This window comes from Cinclus cinclus, chromosome 10 (assembly GCF_963662255.1).
Source record: "Cinclus cinclus chromosome 10, bCinCin1.1, whole genome shotgun sequence".
Classification (NCBI taxonomy): domain Eukaryota; kingdom Metazoa; phylum Chordata; class Aves; order Passeriformes; family Cinclidae; genus Cinclus; species Cinclus cinclus.
In genome coordinates, this window is record NC_085055.1 from 310,894 (window position 1) to 330,644 (window position 19,751).

Below are 19,751 nucleotides of genomic sequence, written 5' to 3' on the forward strand. Positions count from 1 at the left end.
CTGCTTCCATGTGTCAGGAAACACTTCCTTTTTTCTTTGCCAAGGGCTGTAACAGCGCAATGATTCCACTGCAGGCATTACTTAAGAGTTGTCAGAGCAAAGCTCTTCAGTATCACAGTCACCAAATTTTGGCCTTCACTGTTGGCATTTCATCAGGCTTATTTCAGCCTGTTTTGCTTTGGAATTATTTTCATAGCAGAAAACCAGATCTTTTAAATGCACTGAATAAAATACTGTTTAAATATTATTTAAATACTGAATAAAATTGTAAATTAACTCAACAAAAATGATAGAAGTATTTTGTTAGCTGCTCAGTTATACAATACTATGTATCTTTTCACTGTAATGTGAATCTATGGATAAAGTGATAACCAAATTCCTGTTTTCTAAGCAGTTACTACAGACATACCTATCTAGTAAAATGTGACAGTATTATGACTGATACCCCAAATTTTGCTGTTACTCGGAGTTATTTGCAAACTTTAAAGAAAAAGTACATTTCATTAGCTCTTCCATGATTCTCAGCAGCTAAATAACAAGCATCAGCCATCACCTAGAATGTTTCACTTGCAAGGAACTATTTTCATTTACAGAAATATATATTTATAAGCTGTTACATCCATTCAGCTGTCTTAGTCTGTGGTTCTTTTCTTAGCCATGGCCACTATGTGAAATCTTCCAAAACATGTAGAGATGAGTGGTCCAGAAGAGAGTATTTTCCGGGAAATGAAGGAAGACTTGGATGATCACTGTGTTAAAATGCTTTCATCATTCTTGAGTTCCTGGCATGCCTTTACACTTGAATTGATCGAATAATCTTGGGAACAGAGACAGTTTGTCTAGAAGGGGGAAAACAGCTTTTTGTTGCATTGCATCAAAAGAATAGTCTGTGCATGTGGCCAACAGAGTCCAAAAGGAGCACAGGGGATCCAAGTTCCTTCTGGACATTGTGAGTTAGATTTAAACTCAACTTTAAGATGCACAGAAGTGTACATTTTAGTGCAGTCTAGCTAGCTAATAATAAAACATCTGACATACTGCTGATCCAAGTCAAAAGTCTGTTTTTACGTGGCTTTCTGTGTACTCTTTAATTAGCCTTGTTGTTGTCTGGAGGTCTGGTGCAACACACTGTGTAAATCAGTTTTAGTGTTTATAAAATAGAATTAAGTTGTTTCACATTCCAGTGGTTTATCAAATAAGAATTAGATTTTTTGTTTAACATTGCATTCTGTCTTTTTAGTATAGCTACAAATGTAAATCATATAATTATGTATGCTCTTTCAAGTACTGCAAAATGTTTTTAAAATGGTATTAACTTTTTAGAAACAAGAACTTTCAAAATTCTTTAAAATTCAAGATTTTTCACTGGTAATATTGCTAAAGCAAGGTAATAGTGTCCGTAAAGCTACAACATGCCCTTGAGAAAGTAAACACTGTTTAGTTTTTCAATACTTCAGCTGTATGGGGATAGTTAATTCAGCTGTATTTATCAGCTGTGCTTGTTTTGAGCAAAGATTGAGATGAAGTGTGACACTACTGGCACTTTTTGGGCACAGAAATACTCTGTCTCATGAGGAATTCTTTTTAAATTAAAAAAAATTCTCTCACTTAGATTTCATGGGTGGTAAACTGAAGTAGTAAGTCAGTTGTTATCCAGTCCTTTAGCTACTTCAATTTCCTTAGCAGCGCTGAGGGAAGTATGACCAGGTAGCCTGCAATGTCTTGGCTTCTAGACATGGAATATTGCTGGGTGCCTGAACTGGTTCTAAGCTCACTGGCCTGTCTGTGAGCCCCATTGTGCAGCTTAAAATGAACATTACTAAGCTAGATGGCTCTTACCTTCCTTTGGGAGCACTGTGTAGGTCGCTTCCATGCCTGCATGGATGTGGTCAGTGACATGACAGTGTAACAGCCAGGTTCCAGGATTCTGTGGGGTCATTTCCACAGTTTGAGATGTCCCAGGGAACAGATCAAAGACATCTGCCCGATAAACCCCTGTTTGCTACAAGCAAAAAGAAGCAACAATTAAACTGTGTTAAACACGCTTTCTGTGTGTCATTTCTACTGTAGCATCGCTTTATACATCTGCCTCATGCTCCAAAGTTTAATAAACTAGCAACTAAATGGAAATTAAGGAAAACTATAGCTTTTGTCTTACCACAGCCATGAAAAATTCACAACTCCCTTGAAGTAACTTCTGAGTTTGCCAGTGAGCAAATGCTACTGCCAGATATTCTCTGCCTCTTGTATGTTGATCAAATACAGGTTTGAGACACAAAACCCATATGGTCAAAGTACAAGCCCTGCTTAATACTGTAATATGGCTTTCCACCATAGATAACAGTCCTTGCTATTTGACTTACCTCTCATTCTTAACACAGCAAGAACTAAGTGAGAAAGACCTGATACCTTGTAGTCAAAGCTGTGGCCATGGAAGTGTGCTGTGTGAATGTCTATCTCATTGCCCATTCCCATCAGATACCAGCTGACATTATCTCCAACATGCATAGTCAGGCCATGCAAATTTCCAAACACCTTACCATTAATGGCTAAAAGAAGGAAAGTAAGAAGAAAAAATAAATAAGATAATGTGTACTGTTGATCTCTGATATAATACAAATTGAAAGATTTGAAAGCCAATGCTGGGCAAAAGCAATGGCTTTGAAAAGTACATTATGAATGGTTTTGTTTATATTCCACATTAAACTAGAAAGAAAGACATAATAAATAAAATTTCTTTGCTGTACACCATTGCTAATATTGCAGTTTTTAAAGAGCTGTAGATGTTTGTAAAAGAGTAAGCTTTACAAACGCTTTCAGGATCCACATAGCCTTTCCAACATATCCAGAGCAGTTGTTTACTGATATCAAATCAGAACTTAAAATTTCAGTTTTGTTCTTTCTCTACTCAAAACTTCAACATGGGAATGTACTAGGGGGTTTTGTAGTTGTTTTGTTGTTTTGTTGTTGTTAAGGGCTTTTTAACTTGTGGGGAAACAAAAAGGCATTCACTGGCATTAGCAGTGTTTTCAAGCAGTTTGAGTAATATTTTTCAGGCTTTCTGTCCTGAAACTGGAAATTCAGGGGGCTGAGAAAGTTGCTTCTATATGCAGTAGTTTCAAATATATGATTTTATAGAATTCTCAGAGCTGTAAGAACTAAATTGGGAAACATACCATGCATTTTATTACTTTCAAGGAATTGCTCATCTTCTTTGTCAACAAGGTGTGGGTTGCTAGAATACATCTTAATGTTTTCATCCAGGTACCATGACTCATTTTCATCAAAAACCATGAAGAGAAGAGCAAATTGAACTTTATTTTTAGCATGAAATGATGGCAGGTAATGTCTATGACACACAACGAGTGTGCCTATTAATCCGCTGTAGGTGTCCTGAAATGACAAATGAAATCCCACATAACTGCAAGATGTAACTAAGCAGAACCCCTTTTTAATGACATACATGAATCCTATCTCCTCAGCTGTCAGTATCTGGGAGTAAGGGTAGCCAGTGTCAAATGAAGTTATTTCTCCACGGTTACATGCTACCCAGGAATCAAGTTCAATGAAGACTGCCTCATTTTCATCTCTTGCTATAAATAAATTTATTCCATATTAATTTATTGCTCTTTTTCAAACTATTTTTATCATTTTGAGCTTGATTTCCATTCAAAATATATTTCTTGATGCTTTATTTGCATCTGTTGAGAAAAGGGCAAAAATACACTAATTTCCATTAAAAAATAATATGTTAAGCTAATTCATGCATGGTAAGAAATGGCAGAGTGGTATTTCACAGTTGCATTTTAGTTTTTCCACAAATGACTGATTAGATATTAAGCAAGCTATAAAGTGTTAGCTTTAAGAAGGGAATGTGAGATGATCTGTACCACCAGCAGAACAACCAGGAAGCAAAACCATGTATTGTTGAACTTCTGCCCTGACCTTTTTGCAATTTGCCTTCAAGAAACATTTATATTCAAAGGTATGGTAAAAGGGGAAATAACTTGGCAGAGAAAGAAGAAAAAGTTTCAAACTCATCTCTTTCAGATTTACCTCTGTTGGATACATGAACAAAATTGATATCAATAATATACCTTAACAATGTCCACTGTTGAATGATATGCCCATGCAATACAGTGTGAATCTCCTCTCTCAGGACTAGATCTCTCTGGGATTTTCCAGACATATATTTTTGTTTCACCTGAATTAAATAAGTATCAATTAATTTCTGAAGTTTTCAAGTGTGCTGACCTAGAGGAGGTCATCCTGAATCAGATATTATCTCCATTTACAGCTTACAATTTTCTTGAAGTTCCCCTTCCCATTTACTGCACTGTCTAGCTGATGGCTCCTTCTGCAGATCTCTGATTCTTCTTGACATTGGTTTTGTGGGGTGGGGGGGTGGGCGGGTGTCTGCACTGAATGAAGTCGATTGTATCTTTTGTAAAGATCACAGGGAAACTTGAGAAGTAATAGCATAAGCTATCCTTTCCGTATGGAGCCAAATATGTTTGCTTTCATGAAAGGTGCAGCCACAATGTGTCAAAAAATTACTGGTCAGTCAAGGAGTAGGATACATAGCAATAAGGAGCAGGGGCTTTTAAATTGTAGTGATATTTGTCATAATTGGAATCAAAAACATAAGAACTTGAGGCAAGACAATCAAAAATGATGTCTTTCCTGCTATCTGGAGGCTTCCTAAATCTTACCAGAAGTCTTAATGTTACCTGCTGGAAATAAAAAAGGGTGGTTTGATACCTGGGTTAGTTACAGCAATAACAGAATTGTCTATTTTCACTCCATGGGCATGGATAGAATAAGGTCTTGATGCCAAGTTCTTAAAAACTATTTTAATTTTATCTCCAATATTTGACACAAGCAGTGGCCCTGTTGGATTGAAAAGAAAAATTAACTTGGTTTTTATACAAAACATCAGAGCAGACAGAGAGCCACCTTGTTGGATTCAAATGCACGACATTGGCTTATAATTAAGCTGAAAACTGCGTAAAGAATATTCTCACTATGGTATGCCAACCTGAGATGTTAAAATTAGGCCTCTAAGTCTCAAGTTCTGAACACCTACTTTGTACCTGAAGTCAGTTTGGATGTTGCTGCCCAGTTTTATGCTGACTTAGGAAAAACTGACTTCTGATCAGGCAGCAAACCAAAAGGCTTTTTTTTTCTCCTTGTAGAATAAGCAACATTACCTTGCAGGGAAAGCACCACAATAAAAGTAGCAATTTCAAGTAGGTTTTCCATTTAGATTGAGGCAATTTTTGTGGGTAGAACTATACTCAGTATTATTCAAATAGTATCTTCTGATTTGTGTCACTGCATTTTTTACATTTTCAAAACTGAAATTATGACTATACCTTGAATTTCCAGGTGCTGCTGGTCCTTTACTCTGTTTTTGAGAGTACGGAATGTCTGATCAGTGTATTCACGATATACTACCTTTTTGTACTTTGAGCCAATGAATTTGTCATCTTTATTTAAAAATGGATTGCCAGGGCTGCTGAAAGAAGAAAGAAATGCATTCCTTCATGTATTTTAGAACATCTTTTGCAGGTATGCCAGTTAACCATCAATCAAGAATCTGGCTCAGTCAAAAAGTAATCTCATAAACTGCTAGTATCTTCAACATGAAAACATTCTTGTTAAGCTGGAAGGTTCCTCTTTAGAAGGTTAAAAAGCCCACTATAAACAGATCAAGTCTCCATGGTATTTGGAAAAATCCTGAGTGCTTGGCCTGGCAAATGCTTCAAATTGCAAGGAGACACACAGCAACTTGCATACTGAAAAATAGAGCCTTTGGCAGCTTGTGTACATCTGAAATGAAGCCTAAAACTTGTAAAGCTTAAGTGCCTTCCTGACATTAAATGGGACAGATTCTCTGCTGAGATTATGGGGGCTGAACACAATAGGGGAGGGAAAAAAGTCTGGTAACAGCATAGTCCATATTACTTGTGCTTAGAAAAATGTCAGAGTCCACTGGTATAGAGGGCAAAGAAATGTACTATCAAACTGAGGAAAAAGAAGAAAATACAATTAAATTAATAACAAAATATAGTGATAGTCTGCTACTCAAGTTATTCAGGTGGAACAGATAAATTCATCATTCTTATTTAGCCTTTTCTGCTAATTGGCATGAATTATTTGATCCAATCAGTTTTCTCCCATTGAGATTCAAATACTGGAAATAGAACACCAAGACAATAAGCTTCACGGTAAGTGGATTCAATCATGGACGTATCTTGTGTAAGCTCATGAAACTGAGAAGGGACAAAAAGAACCTTATTCAGACTACAAAAGAAACATGAGACAAAGACCTTGTTAATCAGGACATAGTCATCATAGATAAGGTGACAATGAACATTTTAAGCTTTCCACATCAAGAACTACCAACACCAATAAATAATAAATGCACATGCACTATCCAGGATCCATTAAAATCTACACCTGTCCCACAGAAGATCTGTGCTGGACTATTTCTCAAACATTGTGCTGTCTGGCTCAGTTACATGGCAACACTACTGGGAAGGACAAGTTCAAGTGAGCCCAAAAAAGATATGTGAAAAGAAAGTGTGTCTAGAAATATCTGGATGAGGAAAAGGTTCAGAGGAGAAGTGAGTTCCTCCTTTGCTTTTTTCTGCATTTTTTTTCCCCCTGTGTATACTCCAAAGTACCTTTCCTCATTGTATTGATGCCGCTCAAATTCCCATGTCCTGTTAGGAGCGTAGTCCCATTCAACTTCCACCGCAGCAATGAAGTAAGTCTTTTCATGCAAATACATAGATAAATCTACATTCCACCAGCGGCATTTTTTCACTTTGTAGTTCTGTTTCATGCCCCCAGTGTAGTGATCTGTTGTCAGGCAGGACACTTCAAAAACTCCTAGGGGTCATATAAGAAACAAAGACTTGAGGAGACTGAGACAGAAGTTATTGCTCATATATTGTCCAAAATCTTTGTGCAGTGTGGCTACTTGTAGTAATAAAATTTGGCGTACAGAGGAGGTAGAAGAATCAAGCATTAAGAGCAAACATCTTTCGAGTTTGCTGCCCTTCAAACACAGCTGTACACAGTTTTAGCACCAGGATCAACATACAAGCTACTTAAACCTTGTCTCTATGCACAAAACATTCATAGGTAACAGCTTCTGCATTAGTAACAGAATTTTAAAATAAGACATTTACCTTCAGAATCTGGCTTCATTATAGCTGTAAGAACAGTGTGTGGAAACAGATTTGCTGTATCCCTTCTTGTTCCTTTAGTTACAAATGTGTTTTCTGAGAAGTATATCCCATGGACATCAACTTCTGAACCCAAACCCATCAAATGCCAGGAAACAACACTTCCTTTACACATCTCAAGACCAGGCTGATTTCCGTACATATAACCATTAATGGCTATAGAAGATTTGAGAAAGCAAAATCCACCTTGATTAATATATTACTTAATTCTGCCATAGAGATTAATTAATAAACACTTCAGATGTAATGTCCTGGCTTAGACTGACAGAAATACAAATAATAAAATACTTTATCACATCAACAAAACTAAAGAATCAATTCAAGCCAAAGAACTTTCAAACCCCACTGTTTAAACATAATTTCTAATTGATTCCCTTTTCAGTGTATACAGCACATATTTCTGCCTTGGCCAGCTGGAAATTTCCCTGCTTTCTACTCATCACATATACAGGATGCATAAAAGATCCCTTTTTATACCCTGCAACACTCTCCAGCCATACAGTGGAGGCAGTCAGAAGGGCTTTTTAGTTTGAGTTACTAACTCCAACTAATTTCTAGATAGTCCTTTGCAAAACTTTCAAATCTTGGTCTTCTCAGGTACCACTGAATGCTCAGCACCAAGAGTCTGTAAACAGGAATAGCCTTGAGGGGAAAATTTTTCAAAACGCACAAGCATATGCTGGAAGATCAGGACTTACTGGCAGGGCCTGAGGGTAAAAACGTCTTTTCCACATGAAACTTGAAAAACATTTCTGCAGTACAAAAACACAATCGGGGTGAAACTCAGTTCTGCCCTATTAAGAAGCAAAAAGCCATCCTGAGGCAAAGTCCAGCTGGCAGGTTAAGGGTTCCCTGCCCTCTGCTCAGCACTGATGAGGCCACACCTGCAGGGCTGTTCTGGGCTCCCCAGTATGGAAGACAAGAACACACTGGAGAGAGGGCAACAAAGGGCCACAAGGATGATGAAAACATCTCTTCCTATAGGAAAAGGCTGAGGGAGCTGTGATGATCCTTCAGCCTGAAGAAGGGGCAGCTTGGGGAATCTCACCCACCTGTACAAACATCTTCAGGGAAAGTGCCAAGGGGATGGAGCCAGGCTCTTCCCAGTTATAGGGACAGAAGCCCAACTGACACTAAGAGACACCAGTTGACACACAGGAGGTTCCCTCCAAACCTCAGGAAACCCTGTTAGTGTGAGGCTGACCAAGCACTGGCAGAGGCTGCTCAGAGAGATGGTGGAGTCTCTATCCTTGAAGTTACTTGGAAGTCATCAGGACTTGGTCTTGGGCAAGTGGCTCTGGGTGTCCCTACTTGAGCAAGGGGTTAAGCCAGATGATCCCCAGAGGTCCCGTCCAACCTCAACTTCTCTGTAACTCTGTGAAAGACCTCCTTTCAGTTACATCATCTGCAAAGCAGAGGTCAGTTTTTTCTTGATGCCTGGTTGCACTTCTAGTGGTTGCACATAGGCTAAAGACCTAATTCCTCCTTCTATCTGCTCAAAATGGTACATAACCATGTTAAATCCTCAACTGCCGTGCAATACACTGGACAGCTGGCATTATATTTTGGACTACCACATATTTAGTTGAAACTGAAGTGCACTGAAATGTTTTGGTTTTTTTTCCATTGAACAGGAATTAAATGTCTCTGCACTATACAGCTTTCCTGCTTCAAACATGAAGTCATAAAAATAAAAATATTATTGTAGAAATTAATATTTGGCTACCAAATAATTTTCTTACAGTGCATTTTGTTAGACTCTTGGAAGTCTTCATCATCTTTGTCAATTTTATCAGGACTTAATGTAAACATCAAAATATTTTCATCCAAATACCAGCTCAGATTCTCATCAAATACAGTGGCAAGTAGAAAAAACTCCATGTTGACATTTTTCTGTTGAGAAGAAATAGTAGAAGGGAAAATAGAAATGAGTGAACAGAAAATGTCAAGAGAAAAAAAATGCTATGTTCATAATACACAATAATACACATAATACACAGAACAGAGTAAAGGCATACACTGATACTTCATTGTGATAATCCCAAAGCTCTGTAGTTGTTGTATCTGGTAACTAAGTGTTTACTGCTAATGCTCTTTCTACCAGCAGGGACCACCTCTGGAAGTGAGTTTCTATTTGGTCTTTAAAATCTCTACATTTTCCTAGAGATTCTCATCATAGCTGATACTTAAATGCCAGCAGCTGTTTGTGATAATGGTGTTTTCACATTGCAGTGACTGTCTATCTGGAGCCAGATTGAAAAACAAACCCTCTTTCTTCTGTTGTTTATTCCCCTTAGGACACAGATGAAACTGTGATGTGGAGAGGAGGTGGTGCAGTCTAGGAGGAGAAAGCAGATTCAACTGTGATGATGTAAATATTTCCATTTTTCCTCTTTGACTGACCTGTTTCCCAGAAGAATGCAGAGCTCCTTTCCTGCACACTAGGAGAGGACCCACAAGGCCAGAGCTGGTGTCTCTGACTGAGTCCACAGCTGAGTAATAAAACCAGGTTAAACAGTCTGGGTCTTGCTCTGTGGGACCCACATCTTCTGGCACATCCCATTCATATGTAAATGTGGTGCCGGGACTCACATGAGAGGCTGGTGATTTGGTACCTATTACGGAAATCAGCATTGGGAATTATGCCAAGTGTGCATTGTTTGTTTTCTCCCCTTTCACTCGTGGGCAGGTAGGACAGCGAGCACTGTGCGCTGCCCGGCCCGGCCCGGCCTGGCTCGGCTCGGCTCAGCTTGGCTCGGCCCGGCCCGGCTCACCTCTGCTGCTGCGGTAGCGCACTCCGTGCGGCTGCATGTTGAACGGGCGGCTCGCGTTGTTCCAGAACGTCACCCTGATGCGCTCACCCACTTCAGCCTTGATCACAGGTCCTGGCAAAGTGCATGGTGTAATTACTGGATATTTCTATCAAATGGTGTACAAGCCACCACAAACTTAACAACGTTCAGTGGTTGGCTGCTTTCTCCCTTGCATGAGGAATGCCCCTGGGTCTCTGTGGCCACACACCAGGTTCTTGGCCTGAATCACACAACAGCCCAGCAACTAATCCCAGTTCATGTGGAGGCCCACTGACTTTCAGGACAATTTCTCCCTTTGGAAAGGGATTTACAGACATTAGCACCAGCCCATGCCAGGAGCAGCAAGGTTATTGGTAGGGCTAGATCTGCCTGTCCTTGTAATTAAGAGCCTGACCTACAGAGACCATGGCATGCTCCTACAGGGAAGCTGGGTACCATGACAGCGTTGAGTTCAAGAGCTTTACACCTTGGGGGAAACCACAGGGACTAGCAACTGCTGGAGGCAGGGAGAGCTAAGGGCTTCTCCTTGGAGGTCGGGGCACTGCTCACTAACCAGTGAGACTGTTTACTCTCATAAATCTTTGACATGAAAAAATTTAGACTCTCTTACCTAGGAGTCCAAGATGTGCTTCCTCTGCAAGCCTTTTTTTATGTTCAGTGAAAGAACCATCTGTGTATTCTTTGTAAACTGCTTTTTTGTAAGAGCCACCAATTCTTGTCTCACTTTGTTCAAAAAAGATGTGAGATTCACTGTGCAAAAGAAATCACAATAGATGCAAACACTTCAAGTCAAAGTGCACCGGTGCATAAAGGCAGTCGGACCTCAACCCTGTTTTCTGAGGTATGACATGCTGAGGGGTTTTTTTGGGTTTCTTTTCAGTGCTATGGTCACACACTTATATGCAGTCCCATAGACAATGTGCAGGAATCCATTATCCTTCACTAACTTCTCATTAAGATAAAGTCACTGTGCTGGACTGCCCTTTAAAAGTATGCTTAGAGACTCATTAACAATGATTTCTAGTCAACATTTCATAACCTTGAGTTTACTCTTCTTCTAATTAGAAGTTACAAAAATTCACCAGGAGCAGATACAAGAACCAAGAATATGTAACATCTATATACAAAGTGAAAAGATTTAGTATATGCTTCTGCTTTTCAGGAAAGGACCTTTCAGTGTTTTCCAAGAACTATTCAAACAATGAACTGTGCCTTGATGCTTGTGGAAGAGGTAAGTATGCTTTAATTTACAGATGAGAAGCTTGAGGAATCAATGCATGCAGCTAATTGATCCAGATCCTAAATATGTAAGCAAAGTGCAAAGGGCAAAACTACTTCATGCAAGTTGTTTCCTAGATGAGATACCTTTAGCATGAGTTTCATCATCTAAGGCAATGGTCATGTACTCTTCTCTGTTCCCTAACTCAGAATAATCAACCATCTTGAATAATCAGGAGTCACAGCCTACATATGACATAATAATTAATCTTAATCCTAGTGAAATGACCAATATAGCAGCAAAATTTAAGGTATGATTACAAGGAAAACTAATGACCTAATTTGGTCTGATATTTATTCTAATATATAATATTTAAGCACAGGTGAGGACAGAGAGCAATTCTACTTAAAAGTCAGTTCTACCATATGGCTTACCTTATTCAGCATGCTTAAATCAATTCTGCTTAGAAAATAGAAATTCTCTAATTAGAGGCATTTACCTGTCAACGATTAAATCTTGTCCTGTAAAATGGTTCACTGCAGATGGGCCATAATTCCAGATAATCTCTTCAGCAGAAATGAAATACTGTCTTGTCTTTGTACTCTCCTTGTAACCTGGTGTGGATTTATTACAATCTTCTACTTTAAAAAGAGCCTGCATACCACCTGGGAAAAAAAGAGATAGAGTAACCTAGGGAGAGGGAACTGCATTTTGTTTTCTCTTTCCCTGCATCCAACAGCTCTTCTGTTCCCTGGACAATTCCCACACCAATGGATATGCAAATCACAAAGTGGGACATAAATGCTATAAAAGGAGGCATGCCAGCTGAGCTAGGATATAGAGACACAGCTGTGGTATCTACAGCAGGCAGATAGGTGTGGTAAAGGGCATTCTGCTTGTGAAGCTGCCACTGACATGGCAGAGAAGATTAAGGTAGAGTGGACACAGTGCTGTCAGTGAACAAGGTGAGATGTTACCAGATTTACCATCCCCTCCCCCATCCAAATATAATCAACAGCTTACTTGTGGAAGTCTCAAGTCTGCATCCTAAGAGAAGCATTAGCAAATCTGCTTGCTGGAGATACAAATAATATAGTGAAGAGAGCCCTTTTAAAGCTATGAATCAGGCCAACTTGTAGGATTTAAGTCTTGGCCAGCATGCCTCAGCCATATCAGGATGTTGATTGATCTGATAAAGCTTGGAACCTCTGCATAGTTGAATCTGTAGGTTACACACTTCTTTTTATTTCAGAGTTTTCAGATCTTGGAAAATGATTTTCAGTTCTGTGGTTCTTCCCCCACTTCTTTGACATATCACTTCTCTCACTTACAGAAATATAGATCATTCAAAAGCATGGAATTAGCATCTAAGTATTTAATGTGGCTATTAAAATATAATGGATAACGCAGGGAAAAGAATATCTCTACTTATTTATTAATGCACTTTCCAGAACATGTATTTGTGAGCAGGCAAGTTACCTTGCCTGCCCTGTGCCCCTTGTCAGACATGGAATGAGCCCCAGCTTTGTTGGCAAACAGAAAATTGTAGTTAGTTATCTCCAGCAGGAGGCAAACATCATGCTAGTTTTTTGCCCAAAGGTGAAACTTGTAAAAATGCAACTGTGCTAATTCCTGCCAGCTGAAGATGATGGCCATTAGAGAAAAGAGTCCCTCGATTCCCATGGTTACAGGCTCAAACCCATGTAATGCACTTGTAGTCATTTCAATTACTCTGACAGTTTTGTTATCTAGAGGAGAGTATTGCCTTGCATATCACCAGGTCAAGAGCCCTGGAAAAGTGACTCAGTAGACTCATAGCTCAAGCGGACAGAATTCTGATCACTGAAACTTGTACTGTACCTTCAATATGGTCATTCACTTGGCAGCTGAGCAGCCATTCCCCAGGGCTCCTTGGTACCATAACAGCATCAATGAATGTGGCTGGGAAGAGGCTGATGGTGTCAACTCGATGATGCCTTTCTATTAAGGTCTGTCCATGAAAGTAGGCTGAATGGATATCAGCTTCATTACCCATGCCAAAAAGATGCCATTTTATCTTATCTTCCACACACATTGTGAGGTTTGGGAGGTATCCATACATGAACCCATTGATTGCTAAAATAAATGTTTATTACAGTTAACTTCACAGACCTTAGGATTTTTTCTTCGAATGCAGGTATCATACAACAATTGCTCTATTCTTCAAAATAGAAAGAGCTTTGAAAGAAAGCTCCACACCCTTGAAAATCACTGCCAGTATCAGACACATGCTTCCTCTAGACAGCCATGATTCTGGAATACGTGCCAGAGCCAGAGGTATCTCATTTGTTTACACTAACAGCAGAAACTGTTTTTCTAAACTGTGAAGTTATAGAACAGATTCAGGACTGAGAAACAGAGCAAAATAGCACAACTCTGTTTAGAATGCCTGGGAAAATTATACTGGTAACAAAAGAGCTTCTTGGCCACTAAGAATTTTATATAACTCCAAAGGTTTGATTGTACAATACTTGCTTGTACAATCACTTTAATTTTTTAATTTTTATTTTAAAGAATTTGTCTTAATCCTCTAAGAAAAAATCCCTGATTAAAAAAAGAAATAAATCTACAATCCACCTTTAAAAGAGACAAGACAGAAAAATATTACTTCACAATATCAGTGACAAGTAATATCAATATAATGTTCTCTTACAGTGCATTTTATTGCTTTCTTGGAAGTCATCATCATCTTTGTCCACTTCGGAAGGCTCTAAACAGTATGTTCTGATATTGTCCTCTAGATACCAACTGAGATTTTCATCCACCACAGAAAACATAAGGATAAATTCAGCATCAAAGTGTTGATCACTGTCCTTAGTCATTGTATCTGAAAAATAAAACAGTATATTCAAAATCTTTGGTAACAGACTTTTTTTTGTCAGTTTTAGTTCTAGTGTCTATAGGGCTGGACCCTGTTTGCTTAATGTTTTGACACTTTCCTGGAGCATGACTGCATACATAAACTTACAGACACACTTAGGAAACAGAAATCCATTTTGATAGATTCTATAAAGTTACTGAGACTAAGTATTGCATGTTAACCTCTTTCTTATATTAGTATTTACAATTCCTTTCACATTGCTAGCACAGCACATCTCACTCATATGGACTTGTGAGCAAAGTATTCTGCAAATTCACTCTCATACACAAAATCAAATTACTTCACAGAGTATTGAAGGCAGCTGGTTGAGAAGACCAAAAGAAGCTATTTCAAAATCAATTGTAATCTTCTCCTCTTCCATGAAGTTATTTCACTCATATTTATCAATGATAATTATCAATCACCTTGCATATGTATTTATTTACACATTTGTGAATTTATGGTTTACCTTTCCTGCAAATTATTAGAGGCCCAACAAGCCCTGAGGCAACATCTCTTGGAGCATCTATGTGGGAATGGTAAGCCCTGGTTATGCAGTCTGCATCTGCTTTAGCTGGACCTTGATCCTCTGTCACATCCCATGTGTAAGTGTACTGGCCTCCAGGCTCCACGGCATCATCTTGCTTTTGCAAACCTTTGGTGGCATCAGGATAAAAAGCACCTGAAGGATTCCACACAGCCACCATTAGCACAACATGTTCACAACAGGGTGCCAGGATAGCACCTGCCATGCTGAAAATTAGACTACATGATGCAGTAAAATGGACTGAACATCCGCATACAGGTTACAAACCCACAACTTTTAAATCAGAAGAGTAGATGTTTTCTTTCTCTTTAGGAATCTTTTCATGTGCTTCTGAAGTTCATAAGAGTACTTCAATTAATAGCCCATTAAAGTTAGTCCTTAATTTATTCGGAGAGGACTATGTACTTCTTGTAAAAAGATAACAATTCAAATATTTGTAAATCATTTGTTAAATATTAATCTTGGAAACTCTTCTGAAAAATTGCATATGTCCTGAAGGAATATAGGTATTGCTGGAATGATAACAACAGAAAAAACCACCTAAAATGTGTATGTACTGCTGCATAATACACTGTTCTGATCCAACAGAGTGTGTGTCTATCAAGGCACATACCAGTTGTAATAAAAACTAATTACTAAGCAGTATCTGTTACTCCATTTTAAGAAACTCCTGTGTATCTTATATACCGCATACACAAATTTCATGTTAAGAATTTGGAACACTGCATTATTACTGTTAACAATGTCTTCTTCACAGCATACAATTTTTATGTATCCTCCATACCTGAATCACTTATATACCTTTATATCCTTATTTTGGTTGAAACACAAAAACTCTTATTTCAAGTAAAATGTTTATCTAGAATTGCCTTCTTCACATAATCAACTTTGGCTTTGTATTTCACTCTTGAAAAATTGTCAAACTTTGCTCCTATTTTAAATTGATGACATCCTAATTTAAATCTCTTTTTGCTTGACCATTCTTCTCTCTAATGGAAGAATACCACTTGCACTCAGAGGAATGATTAGCTTTTGATAAACTCTGGCACAGAATGGAATCAAGCTTACCTTCATTTTCTTTTGTGTACCTTACACCATGTGGATGCAGAGTGTAGTTTCTGGAAGCAAAGTTTTTCAAGTGAATAGTAATGGAATCTCCAACTTCTCCCTTAATTATAGGACCTAAAAAACCCAGCCAGGAAGGTTTGTCAACGATCACATCATATAAATGATTGGTATATTGAATGTAGACAGCCTTCTTGTAGGTGCTTCCTATCCTGTGTGGTCCTCTTTTGAGAAAGACTTCAGCCTGCCTGTAAAGAAAATACACAAATGCATCTGTTGTGTGGTTTTTAATTAATAGTCTCAGATAAACACCAGGCCTCTGCAGTGCTGTACACAGCTGCATGCAAGTCTTCTGGTGAAAAAAGTTAATACTGCCCCAAAACGCAAAGCATTTTCTATGAGGTATAGTTTGATCATATGGGGAAGGAACTGTAGGTACCTTGGCAAGTGCAGTCTGAAGCGTAATTAAAATGCCAGTCCAGAGCTCCACTTGGGGAGCAAAGGCTCAGTTACTCTAATTCTGAGTGCATGAGGCTTTTGAGCTGCAGCCTAAATCAAACATGTATGGTATGGCTCTTCTTGGACTGTTTAAACAGCTACCATTTAGCCGTAGAGTATTCCCTCTGCACTGTGGTTTTCACTGCCCCTATAAACATCAATCTCTGCACAAGCACAGCCTCAGAAAGCATCCAGGAAGAGAAGGGGAATCAGAGAAGCTGAAATTGAAAAGTACAATACAAGGGACAGGCTCCACTGCAGCCATGAAAACACTGAAGGCTTGAAATTTATGTAGCATGCTGCAGTTAACCACAGACCTGAGAAAAGCAGTGAAAGTGCAGTGAACACAGTGGTTTGTTGTATTACAACACAGCTCTGCAATTCTCAGACACGATGCCCTGTTTCCACCCCCAGTCAGAATTACTAACCTCCTGAATCCCTTTCTTACACCTCATGAATTTTGAGTGGAAAAAATAAAAAGCTGACTGCTTCATCTCATACCTGGTTATGGCTGAGGCTGTCACTAAGGAAAACAAGCCGCAGTAAATCTTGTAATCCCTCATCCAAAGACTAAATGGGTACTGTCTTTTTGATATTTTTCTAATTTCTGGTTTCTCTCATCATTGTTTTTGCTTTTATATAGTCCTATTTAATTTTAAAAGCATTGAAAATAGAGAAGAAAGGAACAATTTTTCTCTCTCAAATATTTTTCTGATGCCTTTTATATCTGGGTTTTCTTTATTGATTATTCAGATCTCCAGGGCACTTCCCTCTTCCTCACCCTACATATCTTTAGCCTACTTACTGCTCTCACTCTGCGCAGGACCCTCTTTGCCTTGTACCGAGCATACCAGGTCCTCCACTGTGGGTGGAAGTACTTAGCTGTGCTCCTGCACCAGTGAAAACCACCCCTGCCAACAATGAAAAACTAAAAAGGAAACCTAGGCTCAGTGGGAAAGTTTTAAATAAGTCAAGATTTTGCATTTATAAACAAAAAATCATCTCTTCAGCACTAGCACCTTACACATTCAAAATTAAATACCATTAGATGTTCAAGGTCTTATTCCAATCTCTACTTAGTAAATATTTCATTACAACAAATTCACACTCTACTGCATATCCCAATGCTTCAAAGTAGCAGAACATTGGAATGCAATTCTCAAGCAAGCCAGGAAAAAAATCAAAATTCCCTTATATGTCTGACAGAAAATGCACTGACACCAGCAAGACTAATTTCACTGCCTTCACCATGTTTTCAGGGGTGAAGTTGTTGTGGTCTAAGTTGTAAAATAAATTTCAACCAGTGACACTGCTTTACTTACTCTTCTTCTGCAAAAAGCTGCCCAGAGATGGCATTGGCATTGCCAGGTGCATAGTTCCAGACAGTCTCTGTAATGCCAATATAGTACTCCCGGTTCAATGCCCCAACTTGGCAACAGCAAGAAACCAGCAAGAAGCTTAGGAGAAATAGCTTCATTTTGCATTCATGGACCTTGTGGAAAACATGAAATAAAAACACAGGATGGGCACATGCAATTTCCTTTTATATGTTCCTATCTCTCCTATTCCCCACATCCTTACCTCCCCCTCCTGCTCCTGTTTGCTTTTGTGAACACAATAAAAGCAATTGCACAATGTCTCTGTGTGTCAAGAGCAAACAAGAGAGTCTGGTAACCTTGTCAGTTCAGAAAATGAAAGATTTTTTTTCTATTTCTGCCAACCTGCAGTCACACAAATTAGCATTCAGATTGTCATAGTGTGTAAATTTTGTCACTGAATTAAAAGCAGGTTTAAATGGATTTACAAACTTAAGCTTCATTACATTCTTCACTGTCTTCATAACTCTCTCTACAGCTTGTATACTACTGAGAAAATAATCCTATGATATGTGTCACATATCATAGCACAATTCACACATGTAAGAGCACAATTCCTCAAGCACAGTGTGGAAAGTTTGAAGTGACACTTCTTCCCTGTGTATCTGCTCTGCATTGACACAAGGAGCCCAAGCTGTGCCTGTTCCTGTCCATGCCACCAAACTGGTGTGGCACAAACAGAAAAGGGAGGACTGAGATCACTGGGACCAGCATGCCCACCAGTGCATGCATGGGTTAGCTCTGCTACCCACCCCAGCTCCCTTAGAAATGTAATTTTTGCACAAAGTGTGGCACATATTGCTAGAGATGGAAAGTACTTTCTATTCATGGATAGAGGGGGTCGTTTGCATGCCCTTTCCAAGCAGTTCTAGTATTGTGGAAATGAGGCTCAGAAAGTCCACAAAATGACCCTGCTGTGTTATCTTCCTCCTAGTCTGTTGCTGGACAGGATAAGCCACATTCTTCAATTATTAAAAACATAAGATCCAGATAATCTTAACTGTTACCATTTTCCAAATGCACTACCCAGTGCCAAAGGCTTCTTTTGCTTTATTCAAGTTCTGTAAACATTTTGCATCAGTCTCACTGAAAAATAAGAACAAAATTGGACCTTAAACATGTAACACTTAAAAACCATTTAACTAAAGTTTGCAATGGCACTTTTTTGAATACATATCCATTACAATGTGGTTGTGTCTGAAGCTTTAGGCATACAAAGCCACCTGCAAACTTCTATTAAAAAATATGTGTTTTCAGTTTCTTGGGAATTCCGAAAAAAATTTATCTGTGCTCTGAGTGCTGACACAATTACACTCATTCTAAATTACAATTACATTTTTCCATTGTATGGCAACTTAAAATTGTCTGTAATAAGCAGGACATCCTTTGCAGCTATTTTAATACTGGTTAAAAAGTATATTCTTATTTTGGATAGAAGACTAAGATTCAGAGTACAACTAAGGTATAACAGTTTTTCTTTAATGACATAAAAAAAATCTAAGCCTTACTCACCAGGACTATGGTATAAGATAATTTGCCGATTTTAATCACTATTCTTATCAGGCACTGTCAGAATATTTAATTTCTTCACATTTCTACACATCTGGATTAAATAGAGGACTCTACTTCTCTCTAAATGACAAAGCCAAAGCTGAGATTTTGGAATCTGCCCAAATCTATGATGAAATTCTGGAGTTTCACTGGTTGATTTCACATGTTCAAAATTATTTCTCTGGGGATTTTTTTTCCTTTGACATGGATGAAGATAAGTAGTGCAGTGGAAAGGTCATCTTCTCTGGGTTGCATATGCTCCATTTGTAAATTTAGTGAGGTAGAAATGAGAAAACTTTTATGTCCTGTTAAAATACTTAAATTCAAAGTCATTCATTAATACATTCCTTAATAAATAAGTTGTTCATGCATATGTGGATTTTTGATTTATTTTTGTTCAGATTTCCATTTGATTGAGGAAGAGAAAAAACCACACAAGCAATACCCTTGAAATCTCCACATTCACTTGAGGGTAAAAATATACAGTTTACTTTGCCTTACACCCTTGAATACTCTAAGTTACTCTT

The 19,751-nt window shown here is 38.4% G+C and overlaps 1 protein-coding gene across 1 annotated transcript; it reads right to left on the reverse strand.

Moving 5' to 3' along the window:
• Positions 1 to 120: 120 nt before the first annotated feature.
• CP (ceruloplasmin) lies at positions 121 to 17,774 on the reverse strand. The gene is made up of 19 exons (XM_062499508.1): positions 17,620 to 17,774; positions 15,803 to 16,047; positions 14,657 to 14,869; positions 13,981 to 14,154; positions 13,149 to 13,403; positions 11,788 to 11,953; positions 10,680 to 10,819; positions 10,031 to 10,141; positions 9,660 to 9,871; positions 8,999 to 9,149; positions 7,200 to 7,412; positions 6,690 to 6,897; positions 5,376 to 5,515; positions 4,762 to 4,890; positions 4,098 to 4,204; positions 3,177 to 3,393; positions 2,410 to 2,549; positions 1,840 to 2,002; positions 121 to 839 (listed from the first exon to the last, which is right to left on the reverse strand). Exons 1-19 carry the CDS (start codon positions 17,772 to 17,774, stop codon positions 769 to 771), a joined length of 3,210 nt encoding a protein of 1,069 aa, XP_062355492.1. The 3' UTR covers positions 121 to 768.
• Positions 17,775 to 19,751: the final 1,977 nt, after the last annotated feature.